Source organism: Zonotrichia leucophrys, chromosome 1A (assembly GCF_028769735.1).
Source record: "Zonotrichia leucophrys gambelii isolate GWCS_2022_RI chromosome 1A, RI_Zleu_2.0, whole genome shotgun sequence".
Taxonomy (NCBI): Eukaryota; Metazoa; Chordata; class Aves; order Passeriformes; family Passerellidae; genus Zonotrichia; species Zonotrichia leucophrys.
Genome location: NC_088170.1, coordinates 33956642 through 33977235, shown reverse-complemented (window position 1 = coordinate 33977235; position 20594 = coordinate 33956642). Strand labels below are relative to the sequence as shown.

General features: G+C 34.4%; 1 protein-coding gene across 1 annotated transcript in view; it reads right to left on the bottom strand.

Moving 5' to 3' along the window:
• The window catches only part of CFAP54 (cilia and flagella associated protein 54), a 102161-nt gene that overhangs the window by 5996 nt on the left and 75571 nt on the right, over positions 1-20594 (bottom strand). Inside the window, exons 53-66 of the mRNA XM_064733592.1 lie at positions 18384-18486; positions 16903-17041; positions 15860-16017; positions 15480-15665; positions 14141-14267; positions 13675-13827; positions 12538-12643; positions 9919-10024; positions 9093-9182; positions 8402-8543; positions 6119-6316; positions 4681-4874; positions 1455-1637; positions 160-257 (exon numbers count right to left, since the gene is read on the bottom strand). Of these exons, the coding sequence (XP_064589662.1) occupies positions 160-257; positions 1455-1637; positions 4681-4874; positions 6119-6316; positions 8402-8543; positions 9093-9182; positions 9919-10024; positions 12538-12643; positions 13675-13827; positions 14141-14267; positions 15480-15665; positions 15860-16017; positions 16903-17041; positions 18384-18486 (1983 nt within the window). The remainder of the gene's footprint in view (positions 1-159; positions 258-1454; positions 1638-4680; positions 4875-6118; positions 6317-8401; positions 8544-9092; positions 9183-9918; positions 10025-12537; positions 12644-13674; positions 13828-14140; positions 14268-15479; positions 15666-15859; positions 16018-16902; positions 17042-18383; positions 18487-20594) is intronic.

Sequence of the window (20594 nt, the reverse complement as noted above, 5' to 3'; positions counted from 1 at the left end):
CTTACAGTTTTTACAGTGAAAATATTTGAAAAGCAAAAATGAATGCTTTTAAAGATTTACAGCTCTTTGATATTTTGTACTTTATTTTCTCTCATCCTAAATGGCTGACTGATCTTTAATACAGCATGAAATAACTGGACAGAGTCAGTGATTATTTACCTAGCCAATGGAATCCAAAAGTGGCCTGAAAACATAGACACTGAACTGATGTCACTAATCCTGATAGGACTTGTATTATAAGCATAAAGCAACAAAACCTGTAAGAGAGAAGGGAATGGTAAACTGTAATGCAGTAGACCTGAGCTATTTCAGTGATACAAGAGTACAATAAATATCAAATACAGAGTACTGATTAAGCCTTAGATAATTGACCTTCAAAAAAGAGAGGAGTGTGACTTCATATGAATTTGTACTACACTCAGTTTTTATAGGTTTTAGATGAATTTAATTAATTAAATTGGATATTATTACTCTGGGTTTGAAAATTAGGTGTACCACATGATGTCACTATCAAAATCCAGCATTGTCCTGATCCTGGTCAATCATATGCATGGCTGTCATCATGCTAGGTTTAAATCCATGAAGTGTGCATAACTCACCAATCCAAAAAAGCCATACCATTATAAGAAAATTAAGCAGAATGTTCTCATCTTTCACTGCAAGTATTTACTAGTGTAATTGAAAATATGCTTCCTGAATATTTTGACTATATTGAAAATGTCAAAAATATGACATTCATACATTATTTGGTTTTAAGAGTTGTCTCTGGTCTTCTACTGATCTGTATGGTCATGCTAAAGTAACCTGCAAAGCCACATTAAAAGGTACATTCTTTACATTAACTCCCGGGGTTTCTATCCGTTTCCTAATAAAGATAACTGGGTCTAATAGAAATTTAGAAACAGATCTGCTATGCCAGAAAGTTTAAGATCATGGATTTTTATTGCTGTAGCAGAAATTTTACCTACACGTTGCTCCCTTGCGTAAAGATAAAACAAATTCCATGTCATAGTTTCTCACAGTCCTGCAACCCTCTCATCTCTTTCATCTTTCATTTTCAGTCTGATCTTTTAGGAAAATGAGGCTTACAAAAACCCATTTTTCTTGTACACGTGGATCTTTGCTTTTCCAAGAGTCTCCCACCAAACTATTATTCGAATGTAGCTACCCAAATTTAGAGTGGAGGTCTTAAAGACATCACAGATTTACAACAGGCATGAATACAGTATAGCCTGGAAGCTCTATATGGGGAAAAAAGGTGGTTTTTTTGGCCTGCCAACAAAAAACTGTCAGGGAATTCTGTTTTTTTAAAGAGCAGGTTTGCAGCAGAGTAAATAAATTCTTCCTATCACCATAATTCTGTTAAAAAGCTGGTAACTCATAACACAAATATTCATTGGAAATTAGACTTAATTTGCTCCACTACCTAAGGAACTGCTTTGCTCTAGTTATACCTTAGTTTTTCTGTCGTTTGATTCCTTTGCCATAGGAGGAATGTACCACTGAATGTTGATTTCCCTATCTGGAGCAACTGTTGCCCTACTCTCTGTCTTCTCATATTCTGGAACGGCAGAAACCGTAGAAGCTGGTCTTGCCTGAGAAACTAATGACATAGTTTCAGAAATATCAATAGACATCTGAAACACAAAATAAATGTGAAGGTTTTAGTAAATAATAATATTTAATAATATTTAAATTACATCATTTAAGTAAATTAAAGTTTAAACTATATTTTCTGTATTTTTCTGAAACAGGAAAAATCTGTTATAATCTAGTGTCTACTGGAATTGGTATGACTTTCATTCCAGCATAAATATATGTTCATTTAGGTAAATAGGTAGTTTTTAAAGGTGTCCTTTTTACTAAGTTAAGACTTTTCAATGCTTATGCAATGACACCTTCCTAAAGCTAATACAAAGGATCTGTGGGCTGACTTAGAGATACCCACGGTCACAATGATTGCTGCCTTTGACTTAAAATCATTATGGCATTATGAGTTTGGCTCAAATCTATTATTTGGCACACTGATAATACAACATTTAGTGATGAAAAAGTAATTTGCCAAGTATAAATATTGATAATTAAAACAGGATTCTCAATGTTAGAATAATGCTTTATTTATGTTTACCTATCTGTTTTCTCAGGTTTGCAACTAACAAAGGGTGACATCTGCTGAAATTTCAACCATTTAATTTGTGAGGACTTGTTGTATTTTATAACATACATATGGAACATTAGCAGGGCATTCATCAAATAGCTACTGTTGGCTGTCATTCACCAGGGAATTAATGCAGGAACACTGTCAGCCATCATTCATGTATGAATAAAACCTTTTCTTAAAATTGTGAAATATTTGATTTAAAGGCTGAACACACCATCTCTATTTTTTAAAGTATTACACAGATCTGCAAAGAACACTGGCCAAACAGTTGCTTTTTCAGGGAACATGGAGGCTATTTGAAATAGGCCTAATGTCTCCATCATTGGTTCCAAAATGTGGACACTGAAAACTGCTTCCTGGGAAGTTAGTTCTTCTCAAATTTCGAATGTTCATTGCTGAAAAAATGGAGAATTTAACTTTATTTTCTCTACAAAAATGTCAGCGTATGACAACTACAGGATAGTAAATCCAAGTGAGCAAAAGATGGATTTCTTCACAACAATCTGATTTATGCCATTAAGCCAGTTACCATCCCACATGAAGCTTTAGTAGAAGTGAAGGTAACAATGAATCCAGGAGTGTGGAAGTCATAAATTTGAGCACATGGATTTGCCTTCAGCGGCCATAATCCATGGTAAGCCGTGAGCTGTGCATGGAGGACCCACTCACTACAGCCTTCTTCTAATTCAGTAATGAATCACTGTCCTGCTAGCATGGACTGTGAAAAAAATTAGGAGAAAACATATATATGGACATGAGAAGAACTTAATTTATTCTGTGCCCCTGAACTCGATCTCTTAAAATTCCAGTTTATGCTATATATTTATTTTTAAAATGTTTGTTATGAGTTTTTTTTTTCACTGAACTGAATCCTTTGGGTTTCTGTTCATATTGAATATTTTTGAAGAAGAACGTTACAACTGCTGTTGTCAAACTGGTCAGTCGCTGAATAACATATGAAAATATTTTTCTCAGAAGTCTGAAAACAAACTGTCTTTGTCAAGTATTTCCAGATCTACTTACTATCATGGAGCAGAACAAAAAAAAAAAAAGCATGAAAAATGTAACAGGGCCCAGAATTTTAAATATAGACCTAATGTAACTTGGATTCTTTGGTCAGCAGACCAGAAAAAGCCTTCAAGGGTCAAAAATAGGTTACAGAGGTAGATATAAGTGAAACAACTTCGTACATAAAACTCATTCTTTCAAAAAGTATGTCTATTTCTACTGTTAAAACTCAAAGTAATAAATTACAGTTACATTTTTAAATAACATCTATAACCTTCTGGATAGTTAAAGCTTCTAAAAATGTTGTGATAAAAATCAATGAATCTTAGAATTAAAAAAAGTAAGAGCTTTGTGCTTGTTAGCTGTCTGCAACAGTGAAGTTAACACATGATTATGCAGCTTGCACCTGTCATGAACATGACAGTGAGCTCTGAAGCTTATTATTCTAGAATACTGTAATACTAATTATGTCCAAAAAAAAGCAGACAGAGTAAAATAATTTTTGATATATGATGGCTGTTATAAATGTCACATACTGTATATTTACAATTTACTCAGTGGCACAGTCAGGTCTTTGTTGGGAAATGAGTAATGATATGCTGTCCAACACTGCAGAAAGTTCACCAACTCTAGACAAGCTACCTTCACAGAAGTATTTTTATTCATTTTCATAACATACCTACTTCTCCCTCCTCAAGGCTCCCCTGTCTCCATTTAATACTGAATATAATAACTAAAAAATAAGCCACAAAGACCAATCTTTCATTTTAATTTTTAATATTAGGATAATTATTAATATAAGACATGTGATTGAGAAACTTTGAAGACAATTATTTTTACCATGGGTTTTAAAACACAATTTCATTCAATGTTCAAAACATGTGCCATGGTCAATGTAAAATCCAGAATTCTAATTCAAGATTTATCTGAGTAATGTATTCTGAGCTGCCTACATTTGAAAGCTCAAATAGGCTGCTCACGAGCCAGACATCAAAAAAGGTTTATTTTCTAGCCAGCTAATAATCAAGGAAAAAACTGGCATACAAGACCTTAAAAAACTTTTGATAAAATATAATGTACATATTTTTTGAAAGTCATGTTTTTATTATAGACTAAATTAACAATATAGAGACTGGTACATACATATTACAAAACTAACATCAAGACATTTTTGGTATGAAAGATGAAGATCTGCAAGATTTAAAATCTCAGCCCTTAGTGAGTAACAGCCAACTTTATCAACCAATAAAAACACCTTTTTAAATATCATTCTGTTTAATCTTCTAGGGTCTAAATACACTGGCTATGGGATGAAGATTATTTTTGCAGAAATGAATAATTATTTTAACTACATCATTCACTGCTTTCACAGGATTTTGGTTTTGTACTGATCCTGTGCATATAATTTCATTCTTCTACAGTGCTCCCAGAAATATTACTATTGGAATTACCAAGAACCTGAATGAAATACCAGTATAATATTTTTGAAACATTAGAAAGAATATAAGTACCTCTGAAGAATCACTTGAATGACTGAGTGGTATTTCTACATCATGTAGTTCTGCTGGAAAATTCTCAGGACAACACACTGAAAATTGCAACAAATACTTTTCAAGGAAGGAATGCATTTTTGCTATGCGTAGGACAATTCCTGTGTCAGAAATCAAACCAAGGTGTCCATCTCTTCCAGAAAGTGATCCAGTTCCTGGGTAGGGGCAGTTTATAAAAGAGATTTTTAAAATTACATCATTATTTGCCATTAAAATGTCAAGTTACTACATATACACTATATTCATAAATTGTGGAAGCATCATAAAATATGTAAATAGATTATCATATAAATGCATTTCCAACAATTATACTGATTGCCCTTAAATATTACTAGCCTATGCTATTGGTAATTTTTCACCAGTGATCAGACAGTGAAAGAAACTCTCTCCAGACATTATAAAGTAGCATCAAATGGGAGGTATAATTTTGAGGTGTAGGTACTTAAATTCAAAGTGTAAGTGCCAGTATGTTCACTAGATGTCTAAGCACCCACTAGAATAAACACATATTTATTCAACACAGCCAAAAACAGCTTTGAGAGCTCTTAAGACCCCAGCTTACACAGCTAGGGGCTGATCAGCTGAGTTTCCCCCTAGGCTCCCCAACAGGTAACTACAGCTGAGATTTACATGCACCTTTTGACACTTAATTGTAGATACATTCCTTCCAGTTCAGTGCTGAGCCAGAATACTTTCATTTGATGCTCCAGGTAGAAAACCCAGCCCTCTCTGGAATTGTTATTTTCAGAGTTGCTAGGTTTCTCCCTAAATAACACCTACACATACAATATAGTTTTGTTCTCACCTGTTGGGTCATCAATTGTATATCCATAAGCTGGCCATCACATGTAAAGGCACAGTATTAAGGCCTTGCAATTAATGGATTCTTACTCTATTTGAAAGGTCCTATCTATTACCATGTTCTATTTGCAATGAAATAACCCAAGCTTGCAAATCACATCTGGGGTTTCAGTCAAAACACATTTAATAGTGCATAGCCTTCCCATTTACCCTACACTCAGGTCTCCAAAACAGAACCTCAAATTGAACCCATTTATTTATTATGTGACTTAAGATTGATTTTTCTAGGACTAAAAATAGATTATGAATTTTTTAGAAATGCTTCAGATGTAGTAATAACAATTAAGTTTTGAGGGAGGCCTTCCTTGTATTGTGGAGGCTTATGAATAACTATGAAGAAAGGTTGTAATATCTTCACGTGCAGCATGTGTAAACTGACATAAATCTGGATTTCCATGAAGACTTTTTGCATTTATATAATTTAAAGGAACTAAAAATTAGGCTACTTCAAATTACGGCCTTTAACTCTGACACTGTTTGCCCTCAAGAACAGTCTCTCATCTATAGCAGTTTTCTGGAAGGACATAAAAATGCCTACCAGATAGGTTTGTGTTATACATTCTCTTCAAATGATTGTGGTAGCGAATCATGAGAATCCATGTTATTGTATCTTTCTTCTGGCTGGCCTTGGTGACAGGACTTTCTGTTCCTTCACTGTCACTCTGATAGTCTTCTGTGATTTCTTTGTTTTCAGCAGAAGATACTTCGGGAGTTTCAGAGACAACATTGTATCCATCTGCAATCCAATAAGAGTTCCACGCATGAAGTGGTTAGAATTTAAAAGCTACTTCTGCATTGTGCTGGAACTGACTAATCTGTAACTAGAACTTGTGAAACTGCTTATATTTTTCATACAAGAAAAATTATTTTTACTCTTTTTTAATATGGGTTGAAATAGTAAATAGCCTTAAAATTAGTTGAAAATTGTTTCTCAGATCAAAGGCAGGAACCTTACTAATCCTTGCAAGGAATTCAAAAGGAGTAGAGAGCAAAGTGCATTCTCTCTCTCTGAATCATTATTCCTATACATTGTTCAATAGAAGATACTTACTAAATGGAAATAACACAAGGAGTCACAAATCATAACTGCAGCACCTGAACTTCCCAGTTTTGTTGACCCTAACTCAGAATAGATAAGCACTCTATAGTATTCATTGTTAGTTTTAATCCTAAATCCATCTTAGATATTAAGCACATTTTCACTGAAATATACTCTTAACTGTGAAATAAAACAAAAGACAATATTTTCTTTTGCACTGCCTTAAAGTTGTACTTATGCAGAAAGAGGAACAAATTATCAGTACAGATATCACTGCATCACTGTTTACATTCAATACTGGTTTTCACTGTATTAGTACATGGCTCTTTCAAAAGCACAATTCTTGAGCTCTGTTTCTCACTCCAAATTGAGCAAACATTGTTACAGTGATTCCTAACAGTAAACTTTCAGACAATAATCACGAGCGCTCCTACAAAATTTGAATGTCTCTACTATTCCTGGCATTTCACTGTCAATGCCAAAATGACCATATTGTCCTATAGATGAAAACTTAAATATGTTTTTTACCAAGAGTTTTACAGATAATATTTAGTGTTCTATGCTGAGAATTTACAATTCAATTTATTTGTTTGTATTTTGGCCTACTATTGCTTTTTTACTTTTTCTATTCTTCTTTGTATTGGCTAGCAGAACTTTCAAGAGAAAGACATGTTGCATTTGCTAAAAGAAAAAATTATCTGTAATTATAAGCAAATGGAGCTAGTACAAAACAATCAGATGGAAAGTCTTAGCATACAACATTTGTTTTCATAAACTAATCAAAACACATATGTTTAAACACTGTACAGTATGCAGACATGGCTCAGCTTTCCAGCACCTATCAAGCAGAGCAATTCAGTCTTTGTCATTCACTTGGCAAAACTGAAATTAAGTCACTGAACCAAAATCACTATCAATGGTTTCCTGTTTAAAAATAAACATGAATTATTTGTCTTAGTGTTTATATAACATCTAGCACTCATTATCTCAGAATTCCTAGTTTCACTACTGAGGGTTTTTTTTAGATCAAAAACTTCCATTTCATCAACTCCTTTAGCTGAAAAATAAAAGCAGAATTTAGAAATAAACCAAAGTTCTACCAAGCTATTGGAAGCATATCTAAATAATAATCCATAGGATTGGAAAGACAGTGAAAGTTTTCTACTGACTTTGACTTTTAGAAGACATGGGCAGAAAACTTTGCAAGAGTTTGAGTTTGTCAGTTTTGGTGGGTTTTGTTGTTTGTGGTTTTGTTTTTATTTCGTTGGTTGGGTTGAGGTTTTTGGGGAATGACGCAGGGAGAGAAGCTATTCAAGACCAACACCTTGCAAAATCAAGAGTAAAACTGAAACTCTCCAAGGGAATGCTAATATACCTAGAGAGAAACATCAGTTATATGTCAATGTTTGGGGAAAAAAAAAAAGCAGTGATGACTGATAAGAAGGCCAATATCTACTTTATATGTCAAAGGAAGTCCTGTAACAAAGGACCATCCAAAATTATGGCAGTATGTGCACTCTGTCTGTCTGAACCACAGTATGCAAACAATGAATTTTTCCTAAAATATTGAACACATGCACAGGCTGCTATTTAAAGGCTCATGAAGTCTCTACTTAATATTTGGTATTGCTATGCACGATGAGACATTTGTTTTTACTTTGCAAAGGTGATGTATAATTTTTCATAAATTAAAACAAGATATTAAATGTATTACTAGATTACATGGCATATATAGCTTAATATTTATTTAATTTTCTGATATTACAAAGTATAAAGGAATACCAGATATGAAATCTCTGTAGGAAGAAAAAAGATCCATAGTAGCAAATTCTGGGATTTTTTGTTGTACTTCATCCTTCACGTTCTCGTCTTTAACACTCTTGATTCCAATTAACAGCCGAGAAGCAAGCATAGCTTCACTGACCTAAAAATAACATTTATTTTATTCAGGGCTCATTCACTACAAAATTTATGTATATTTTAATATCTTAGAGTAGCAAGATGAGGACAAAAATTAATTATTCAACATACTATATTTTTAAAAGTTAAGAAAATATTCTTTTTGACATAAGGTACACATTATATCAAAATTAATCATTACTGCTGAAAGCTTAATTACTACATACTGATTTCAAACCAGATATCCTCATCTGGATGCCATTGGTGTCTGTCCACATGTCAAATACATGTGCACACATATCAAGTCATGTGCCATTTTATTTGCACTGAATCAAAGTTAAGGTAAGCAGAGTCATATCTGTCCAAGAGAGATTAAATGCATTATTCAGTGGCCATTTTAATTTTATTAAACAAGACCCATCCCAGAAATTTTAGGAAACCTTCACACTCTTGTTTGCATTGCCTTATTTGCTCGTGTAACTAGAATGAGATGAAATGTTAAAAAAAAAAAAAAAAAAAAAAAAAAAAAAAAAAAATTTAAAAAAAAATCACCTCTTCAGAATACTGCACCAACCTGTGAAGCTGCTCTTATTGCAATCCAGGCTTGTGCTTTGTACGCTTCTGATTTCATAGCGTCCTCAGAAGCCCGATCTTCAGAATAGGTCTAAAAATTATATGCCAATTCATAATCAGGATTCTAAACATATTACAGTAAACTATATTCTAAACATAGAAGACAGTCCGCCAACTTATAAAGTAATTGTTTTATTTCCAAGTTGTAAAAATTGGCATTGAATGTAAATCCATGCATTAAATGCTAAAACCAACAGCAAAAAAATCTAGAGCATACTTATTGGTTGCTCCTGGAAAAAGTTTTCTCAGAGCAGCTAATACTATTGTCACTCGTGTATACAGTGTTGCTGTCATATTCCCCTTTTTTGAATCTTAATTACCTCTTTTCTCTAATGCTATACATTTTGCTTTCCATCTATGGCTCATAGGAACTTTCATGTTATTAAAGACACTTATATTTCTCATGCTGTCATTCATATTTGTATAGAAAAATTGAAATTTTATATAGTTATAGTATAGGTTTGAATGTTAAGTACATTTTCCAAGGTGCAAATTAATTTGTACATAATGGGAAATGAAAACACTGTCGGTTCTGTGTCTTCCTATTTTATATAGAAAACTATTTTATATATTATTCAACACAATAAATGTGAGAGATAACATCAAACAAGATCAAATTCTATTATATGGTTTCTTTGTGTGATTTTTCTGGGAGGACTTTTAGGTTCAGTATGATATATAAGTCGTTGCGAATAATAATATGCCAAGGTGCACAAAACATATTTCCTGTTTTGAAGAGGCCCCTGCCCAAAAGACAGAAAACATACACTGTATTTGGAAGTCACCGAATTATCTGTGTCTGATTCATCCTCATTCGTTTCAGCAAAACGGAAATAGGATAGTGCTATTTCAAGGTATGACCGTCTTACTAACCTGTAAGAAACAGCACACAGAATAATCAGCTTAACTATCAAAGTAAGCATTACAGTGATAAAATCTGTCTCCTGCATAAGACTAGCTAGATACCTCACCAAATAAAGCATTCATCCAGCCCCCATCTTCTACTTTAAGTGCAACTTCTTTCAGAAATTTAGGAATTCAGAAGTCCATGGGTTCCTGTTTTAAAGTGAGTCTAAAACATCTCTATGGTCTGCTTAACAAATAACACCTTCATTTAACAGTACATCAAATATAGTTTTTATTATTTGAAACAAATATTCCATAAATAAATTGCAAATGTTTAGTAAGAAAACCCTAATTCTGCAAAGGAAGTGGTCTTCCTGTACTGTTTGCTTTTCTTGCTCAAGTTAAGGCATTTATCCATTGCCCTGCTTTCCCTGAAACACAGGTAGCTGAATTTGGATACCAATGAAATTGGGTGCTCAGTCAAACTCTCCAAAGGATCAGCAAAAGCACTCACAGTGACCAAACCAGACTTTTGTTTCCTAACTGAGCTCAGATACTAACCTTCTTAGTTTTGAGTTCTGTACAGGAATGTTTCACATCTTCAGACAGTGCTCAGCTATCCCCACCCTCCTCCTATGTCTCCTTATCTTTTCAGTGATTTTTACAGTAGTATTGTAAACTAAGCAAAAATCATAGAATCATAGAATGGTTTGGGTTGGAAGGGGCCTTTAAAGGTCGTCTAGTCCCACTCCCTGCAAGGAGCAGGGACACTTCAACCACATCAGGTTGCTCAGTGCATCCTTCAACCTTATCTTGAATGCTTTGAGGTACAGGGCATTTATCACCTCTCTGGGCAACCTATTCCAGTAAATCACCATTGTAAAAAATTTCTTCCCAATATCTAGTCTCAATCTACCCACTTTTAGTTTAAAACCATTACCCATTGTCCTATCACTACAAGCACTATTAGAGACTTTACCTCCACACTATAAGCCCCCTTAAGTACTGAAATGCTGCCAAAATGTCTCCCTGGAACCCTTTCTTCCTCAGGCTGAAAATTCCAATTCTCTCAGCGTTTTCTCACAGGAGAGGTTTTCCAGCCTCTCATAATTTTTGTGGGACTCCACCGGACCTGCTCCAACAGGTTCAAGTCTCTCCTGTACTGAAAACTCCAGAGCTAGGTGCAGTACTCCAGGAGGGATCTCATCATGTCAGAGCAGAGGGGCAGAATTATTCCCTTCAACCTGCTGAAAATCACTACACCTGGAGAATTTCTCCAACATTTCTATTCCCTATAGGTTTATAGTCTTCTTATGCAGATTCCTCCTGGCGCTGCAGATTTATTCAGATCTCACTTATGAATTAACTTCCCCAAGCATAGCAACAAACTCCTATTCACATAGCTACTATTCTGGACAGACACATATTGCACAGAGTTGGTTGTTTATATAGTACAATTCCAGCTTTAGTACAATTTGTGTAAAGCAAAATACAAAAGTCAGAGTGCTGCACAGTTAAAGACTGAGCAAACTAGCTGAAAAGATGGCAAATTCTACACTTGGTTGGCAACAATTTAGTCAAATTTCTAGTCTTGCTAACAAAAAAAGGATGTGAGACATCAAGAAACAACTTTAATTAAATAATACCATGGATATCAGAGGGCTTGTATAAATGTCAGCAGGATGTTAAGTTCTCTAAAACAAGAAAGCCATGGTCCATTGATGTCACTGTACATTCTTTTAGAAAGATGGTAGCAAATTAAATGAGAGTGTAGCAAATTAAACTTGCAAAACTTCACCACAGTCTATTTCTGCACCATCTTCCATCATGCTGGCTGCTTGTTGAGGTTTATTACTATGCTACTACTTCTACATTCAGAGTTCTGGTTCATTAACTTAAGTAACAGAATACCCAAACAAGCAAGGTAAATTGCTGCCTTTACACTGTCTCTAAGTAGATGTGGCACATTATTCATTTAGACTGGTCAAGAAACAAAAAAACTGAAGTCCAATGTATCAGAGCTGCTTGACAGAATTTATTGGCTGTCTTGGCTCAGCTCTTCAGGCATCTTCTAGGCTGATAACTAATGCCAAAGTCACTGTCCTGATATCTGTTACAAACACATTTCCTACGCTCCTTCTGCCTCTGCTCTTCTGACTATTTCTGGCTGGTAACCTTTTCAAGCTGGATTTCTGTTATCTGGAAGGGGGCAGACCACAGCTCATCCTCTGAAATATGAATAAACCTCCTGTTTAATTGATAGCTCTGTTCTCAGTGTTGACAGATAGGGCACAAATTTGGAAATAGAACAGAAAGCTGTAACTTTTGTGAAGTGTTTAAAAATGCTTTTAAATGTTCTTATCATTTGTTTTAAATAAGAGAATAAATATCCACTAGCTCTTCTCTATTGAAATAAAACTCTCTAAAACATAAAAGATACTCAATAATAGAAGTCCCAGACCAAATCTCAAAAAAATTTTTTAAAATTATATTCATGTATGATTTAAATTATTTTCAAAGTTATATAGCTAGATTCTTACTCATATTTTTGATCATGTTGCTGGCTGAGCTTAATAGCTTCAAACAGGGTTTCAACAGCTTGAGTTAACTTACTGCCTGTTTCTCTTGTTTGGCGTTTTACCTTACCTTAGAAAGAAATACAGAAAGTAGATTTTAATGATGTTAGTAATTTTTCTTCTGTAAGACCCACCCAATCTTTTTTACCTCCAGAAAAGCTAAACAACACAATAAATTATCTATTCTCCTTCTGTTAAGCAAGATCTTTTCCAGTATATTTAAAAGGTAATGCACAATGCTTGTATAACAATTCACAGAGTAGCTGAAATAACCAAACTTGGGAATCATAATGACCCTTAACATTTCCTGATCCCAAGTAGCAGAGCATTGTGTATGAGGAGTTAATGAGCAGGCAGAGGCCTGTTCTGTGCTGTGCTGCACACACGGTGCCCCTCAGGTCCGTGTTGTGCTGGTCACATCCCACAGGATAAACGCAGCCAGCTTGCTGTAACAGAAGAGTCTGTTGGCAACATCATCTCAGTACCTCTCTGTAAAAGTGAAGCAAGAGGTTCTTATGTGAACATGCTTTTTGTTTGACAGTAGAAATAATGAATAACATTGTTTTCTCTCAAGAACAGCTAAAAGACGAAAATGAGTCAACTTTTTTCACAGACAGGATTCGCACGCTGTGCTACACTCTGATTGGAAGCACGTTCAACACTGCACAACTTGGAATTCTCAGCCTCTGCAGTAATAGGAGATTATTTATTTACACTGTCACATTTTTCTTTTGTTAACTCCCAAAAATGGCATTTTAAGAGATACATTACAAAGTCTTCAATGTTTTTCTGACTGGGATTCTCACAAAGCAACACATAATGCAAAATATAATGTTCTTAATCTTGTTAGCCACACCCTTGGATGCCTGCTAACATACAGATGAAAGTAGCTCTAATCCAGTTTTGAAATTAATTGTAGAATAATGCATCCTGAACTCCTGTGGTGTGGTACTAAACACAGGAGAGAGATCTGCACCTAGAGACATTAAGAAATGTCAAAATTTATTCTAGTTTTACAGTAAAATGTCTCCATTTTAAGAGACGTCATGCATAACATCTCCTAGAATGGCACTTGGGATGTACAAACAGGGGTTTATTTACCCATCTGAAAAAGAAGTTCAACTTCCAAATCTGCTTTTTTTGCTGCAGCTGCTCTGCAAAGATTCAATGCTGATTCTAAATGCCTGAGAGCATGTAGCCATTGCAAGGGAAGTCTTGCAGCTGTGGAAGCTACTCTTTCAGCTAATGTGTATCCTAAAAAAAAAAGAAAAAAAAAAAGAAACAGCTCTTTGTAAATTATTTAGTAGACAACCAATTTATGCAAAATTAAGCTAATTCCTGAGAAGAAATGCTGCTACATATTTACTGTTACAATCCAATTCTCAAAAAATCAAGTGATTGATGGATATAAATACAAAGCTATAAAGTGTTTCACTATTGTATGATGCCACTGAGGTTTACCTAGGCCACTCAAAAGAAGCCCAAGCTACACCAACCAACCCATTCATAAAATATGAGTGAAAATTTACCAAAATTCAAAAATAATAATGAGTTGTGTTTTGCTTACCAATTTTCATTTTGACCAGGGCTAGCAAGTTAATATGTGGCAGGTAGATATTCTTCAAGGGTAGGACCAGGCAAGTCAATGTACTGTCTTCTCCTTGCCGTTCAATGAGTTCACCACAATCAAAAATCTATGAGAAGAGCATGCTCAGTAAAATCAAGTTGCAGACAGCAAATTAAACAGCAGTTTAAGTCAGGTATTGCAAAACTGAAGTGTCTTGAAAAGAACACTAGAAAAGGATTCAATATTCCTGAATTCCTTTACTTTAGTGTGTACTTGTCTTGCAGAAGAGTCTTGTGATGCAAGCAAAATATTTTAATCAACTCTTAATTGAATTTAGTAATTCTAGGCTTTGGTTTTTAATAGAGAACTCCCTAAAATCATTTTTTTAGAAATAGATCTCGCAAGTAACCAAAGCCCTGGAAAGAAACTGTCATTTCTACACAGAAATCTGACATCCAGCAACAGCCAGAAAAGAAAGAGAAATTAGCATGTAGGGAGCCAGTCAAACCTTTCATTCATGGAGATAAGACAATGCGAAGACATTGTAAAGTGTCAAGTCACTTGAAGGTTAGCAAGTCTCAGAGTTGGATGTTTGAGTCTGAAGTGATTCATATGATTCTTTATTACTTGGTGAAATAAATATTTCGGTGGATTAAACTTGCGTTTTAGAAAATATGAGGAAAAAGAGTTTGATCTAAAAACTTTCCTCTATAACGTCTACCAAGTTCAGATAAAAATGCCTATTTCTGGATCCCAAATAGGTAAATGGTTTAGTGCTCTCACAAAGTTCATGTCTTTACATTTATTTTTTTAATTACATGTTTAAATTTTTACATGGAAATTATTTCTTCATACCAATTGTAACAATCCATCAACCTAAAATATCATGCTACTTTAAATAGATTGTCCTGATTCAAATTATTCTAAGACACAAAGCCAAGTTCTTGGATGCTTAAGACTTAGGAATTTAATGAGATCTACATTCTCCCTGAGGTGTTGAGTATGAACATGTCCTTCATTGCAAATGGGATAAGTGAGTGTTCTGCATCTCTTTAGAAGTCAAACTACCTATTTCTTTTTTCACATTTGGATGTGTATTTTGCAACTATTCAATACTTTTAAATTCTGTGAAAACACCAGACTTCACATGTGAACATGCTTGATGAGTATGGATAAAGAATTTGGTAAGATGAACGACTTCTTTACACTATTCTAATGCATTTAAAACTGAAGTGATCAGTTACTAGGAGCAGCCCTTCTTAATAACTGATAAAATAACTTCCAGGAAAAATAACTAGGGCTGTTGGAAGGATTTGGAAATGCACCGACATGTACTCACTGCTTTAATGGTAAGCTTATGTGCTAAAACAAGCAAGTTAAATGGTTCCACTGGAGAAGAGCAATGTTCTGAGTCCTCTACTAGTTGCAGTGGCAGTATGTCTGCCAGCAGAAGCATGCTTTTCACAAAAGTCACAGAAGCTGGCAGGGAAATACATGTATCCTCTTGGAGTAAACCGATGATATTCTGTTTGGACACAGACAACATAAATCAGAGCAGTTACTATATTCCTGTCTATTTATGAGGACAAAGCACACAAAGTGAAAAAAAATCTATTTTAGAGGTGCTATTTCAAACTTATTTAATGCTGCCATCAGCTGTTCTGACTACACAAAAAATTCATCAAAGAAAAGCAAACACTTTTTCTTTTGTGCTCAAACCTGCAAAAGAAGTTTAATGCCTGCCACAGGACGTTTTTCTTGCAGGTCAAGAATAGCAGCTTGCACCATCATTTCAGCCTGAGTCTCAGTATCACCAAAGGCTTCTGCCTCTAATATTGCTTCTTTTATCACACTTCTCCGCTCAGCCACATCATTTCCTAAAAGGAGAGAACATATGAATAGTAAGAATAAATAGAAAAGACTTTATTGTGTGTTCTACCATTCTTAAGTATTTCCATACTAAAAAGATACAGAAAATATGACATTATGAATTCCACATTGCACGTGTACCATTTCATCAATTTTGTGTCAAATTTAATTTTAAAAAAAAGAAAAATCACTTCGTTTCTAAACAGCACTAGAAATAAGCTCATCCAAATGCATGCTTTTTATGCAAGCCACCAAAATAAATATTAAGGTATTTGAGATTTGTTCTACTTATCCAAAAATCTGATTTTAGTTAAAATTGCAAAATAGTAACAGCCTGCAGAGAAAGAGACTTAAACTGATTTTAGTACTTAAGTGAGCATCAGAGTTGTTCATAGAACCAAGGAACGAAAAACTTTTTATTCATAACCAAACTTCAAAAAATGTATTTTGCAATATCTCTCTTAAGGCCTTAAAAAAATAACTTGGAACATTTTTAGGAGCTATGTAGGGATATTTCTTTTATTGGAGATATAGAAAGCAAAAAATAGTTTGAGACTTTTGAAACCAGAAGTACTCAGCAACAGCAATTTTTGAAACAACCAGACTTTCTTAATTGCACTACAATATTTGAAACTTTTAGGTACAGTTATCAAAAGATAGTGACTATTAAATGAAAATTAATATAATACTTTCTGTTTTCATATTTTAGAAGAGAATGTGCTCATAAGTATATTTTCCTTTTTGGATTGGATGAATTTAACACAAATAATTGTTCAGTGATAATACAGCCCCAGACTTAATATTAGTATTTTTTAACTATGAATAAGAATTGTGACTGTATAGGCTCATTTGCCCATTATAATCCCAAAATCTAAAGTAAGAAAGTGTACTACCTTTCTTATCACCAATACCATGTATCTGTGCCATGAGTGCAGTCACTAACATTGCCCGACACCTCAGCCACAAATGTACGTTCACGTGTCCTTGTGCTGTTACACGAGGAGGGAGTGAAACACCTTCTGTGGTGGACTCCTATTAAGTCCCAAAAGCAAAAAAAATGTTACTTTCTGAGTGACATACTTTACTACAAACAAGGCAACAGGCCTTTTTAAATTATTACAAATATCTTACAAATAATAGCAACATTCTAAACAGAAATTTATTTGAAGGCTAGATAAATATTTTTGATAACAGGAGGCCATTTATTATTTAAATTTTAATATATATAAAATAATTTTTAGCACTGAATAGTAAAACACTTTTTATGTGAGACTCCATAAATATATCTATATACTATATTTTTTATGAAAAATAATTCTAAGAGTTTGGATTTTTTTCCACTCAAACAGGAGCATTACACAAATTTCTGAGGCACATAAAAGTCTAATTTTAGAGGAGGATCAGTATCAGTTTCTGGTATCACAATAATGACTAGAAAGACATTTTTGGTTTTTGGTTTCTAGTTTTTTGTGTTTCTAGTGTTTAGAAACATTAGTGTAATGTACAAAAATATTAGTGTAATTTAGTACTACAAGTGTTTGTGAGAATGCTCAGCTCAACTCCTTGTTCTATCTTCATATATTCTAAAAACTCTTTCTATTGCTAAAATTCTACACTCCATGTTCTACTATTTTTTTCAGCAAGCAACCACCGGACAATGCTTCACCTGCATTTTACTTATACAAAAAATCATCGTGACTGATTTGCATTGATGCGAATGAGGAAAGAAGTATCTATAGCTCAGTTACTGGCTACAGGACCATGCCAAGAAAAGAGAGGAGCTAGTGCAGGGAGACAGAAGCCCCTGATATGCAACACAGTGTTGCTTGTCCATGTGAGTCAACTTGACTCACTGTGTGCACTCAAGAGTGACTGTGTGATGGGAGACCAACAGGCTTTCCAAAGCAAAGGTCAGAATCCCTGTGTTGGACAACAGAAATCAGCTGAAATCTTGCTCCATGTGCAAGACTGCTCCACAGCAATGATGTGAAATGGTCCATCTGGCTCTTTCAAAGAGAATTCAGTTTTCAATCAGAAAATCTTAAGTACCTATACTGAATAATACAAGATTTTCAACTGATAGCTATTTTTTTCACTTTCTTTTTGGTTGAGGGATTTTAAACAAAACATTTTCAGTGCTGCCATTTGAGAGTAATAGAAATAAAAACTGTCATTCCTAACCTCATATAAATTATAATGATGATTACAGACACATTGAGCACACCTTAAGCGAGCAGGCGTCCAAAGCATATCAAAGATCATTTTTTCTCCAGGTGACTGCTATGTTCTAATACTTTGAAAATTGCTCAACACTTAACACAAAAAAGATCAATATACAAATAAAGATAAGTGTAAAACAAATATCCACACATACCAAATGCTCCCTTTCATCCTTTTCCTCTTGAAAATGTGCCACATCCACGCAAAAAACTTTGGCATCTTGGAGAAGTCGAATTGCAGAAAAAGCCAAAGCAACACTGTGGTATAGAGCAATATTATTTTAAAATACTAATTATATTTGCCACTTTATGATTTTATTAAAATAGATACTTCATATTTTACTATGCCAGAGCTGTAAATGACCTGCTACCAATTTTTGCTTCAGTAAAACATGATTACATTCAGACTATTTTCTGAATTTGGAGGCACTGCATTATGAAAGTGACAAAAGAGCAGTAAGAGAACAAGTCTTGCCAATAGTAGACATAACCTGAAAATATTTCACTGTTAGGGTGGTCAGTATTGGAATAGGTTGCCCAGGTACATGGTGGAGTCATCATGCCTGGAGGAGTTTAAGAGACCTCTGGATCTGAGTGATACACAATTTAGTGTTTTAGGGGTCACAGTGGTGATGCTGGGTTGATGGCTGGACTTGATGAGCTCAATGATTCCATTATTTTTTCAATAACATATAAGCTCAACTATATCATATTCTGTTGGAGTAATCAAAACAGAACTCCATTATAATTTCCAGTTACACACAGAATCATTAAATCATTTTGGCTGGCAAAGACCTCTAAGATTGTCAAGTCCAACTTTTAGATCTAGTCAAATCAGTAGATCAAGGCCAACCATGGCATATCTATCATCAGGAATAAGTTCTTAGAAATTAGAAGATGTAGAAATACCGAAAATCACAAGATATATTAGGAGAGTTCTATATCATCCACAACCAAGCTTAATACCTTTCTCCTTAAAACTTTTCCTGGCTATGCATTAATCCTCCTGTTAAATCCACGTGGTCAAATACTCAAGGATCTTAGCAAACACCACCAAGGTGATGAGGCAAAACCTCATCAGTAAGAAATCACATGACATTGCATCTACTGTACTCCTTGCCCCATATCCTAAATTCTTTTCTGGAGTTCACTCTGAACAGCACCTTTGGAAGATACAGACACCATTAGGACTGGTGCAGCATTTAACCCTATGTGTCAAAAAATGATGGACTTAGATCACAAAATGTTGTCCGGTTTCTTAAAATATGAGCTACTGGTTTTCTTTTTCCTTTTTCTTTTTTTTTTTTTTTTGCTGTCATTATAAGCACTCAGACACCCACAGATAATGTTCCACTTTCATTACATGTACAAAAATGTATATCTACAGCAGCAGACTTTGTGAATACAATTATTTCATTATATGAAGACATCTGCAAAGCCATCACAGACAGAAGACCTTTTTCATACTAGAAATTGTTGTCCAGAGAACACACTACTCAAAATATTCTGAGAATTGCCAAAATCAACGTCTCTTTGTATTGGTTTCTCCCCATTTTCCTCTATGTCTGTAAATCTTTACTTTCCTACATCTTCTCTAAAACATTTTTGAGTTTGGTTTTGGGGGTTGTTTGTTTGGAATCTTTTTATAAATCTCCACGTGCTCTGCCCACAGAAACATTTTTCTAATAATTCTAAGCCACCAGAGAGTATGCCTAGCTCACTATTTAAAAGATTTTTTTCAGCAGGTTAATTGTTAAAAATGCATAACCAAAGTTCCTATCTATGATGGCTTTTTTTACATAGCCTCTCCTTACATAAAGACTGGCTGTTATGAAGCATATAAAAAATAGAAAAGAATTATTAACATCTTTTTACACTGCCAGAACAATGCAAAGATCTTTTAATGCAAGAGAGATTCAAGGTCTGTGTGAATTTACGGCTTTTGAGATGTTCTAGACTCATGGTTGCAAAGGCAAAGATCTTGCACCAAGAATTCTGAACAAGAGCTATACTTCTAAATTACACATATTAATCTGTCAACATATGTATAACCACAGGATGGATAACCTCCTGTTAAGATAAGAGAGCAGTTAAAGTCTTCCTGTCATTTCTGATTCTGTCCTCCTTGCTGTTTTTGTGATACAGACCTGGATGGATTACACCAATTCAGCACAAATAGACCTCAAAGTAAGAATGAGAACCAAAACCATTAATATCTTGGTTTTTACATTTCAGAATTCAATCCTCATGAATCTCCTTCATCATCCCTTTACCTTAGTTTCATTCCACAAGACGAAAACAGAATAAATCAATGTTGAATTTGATGATGCGTTTCTCTCTAACAACGGAAAAGGTGAAACAGAATT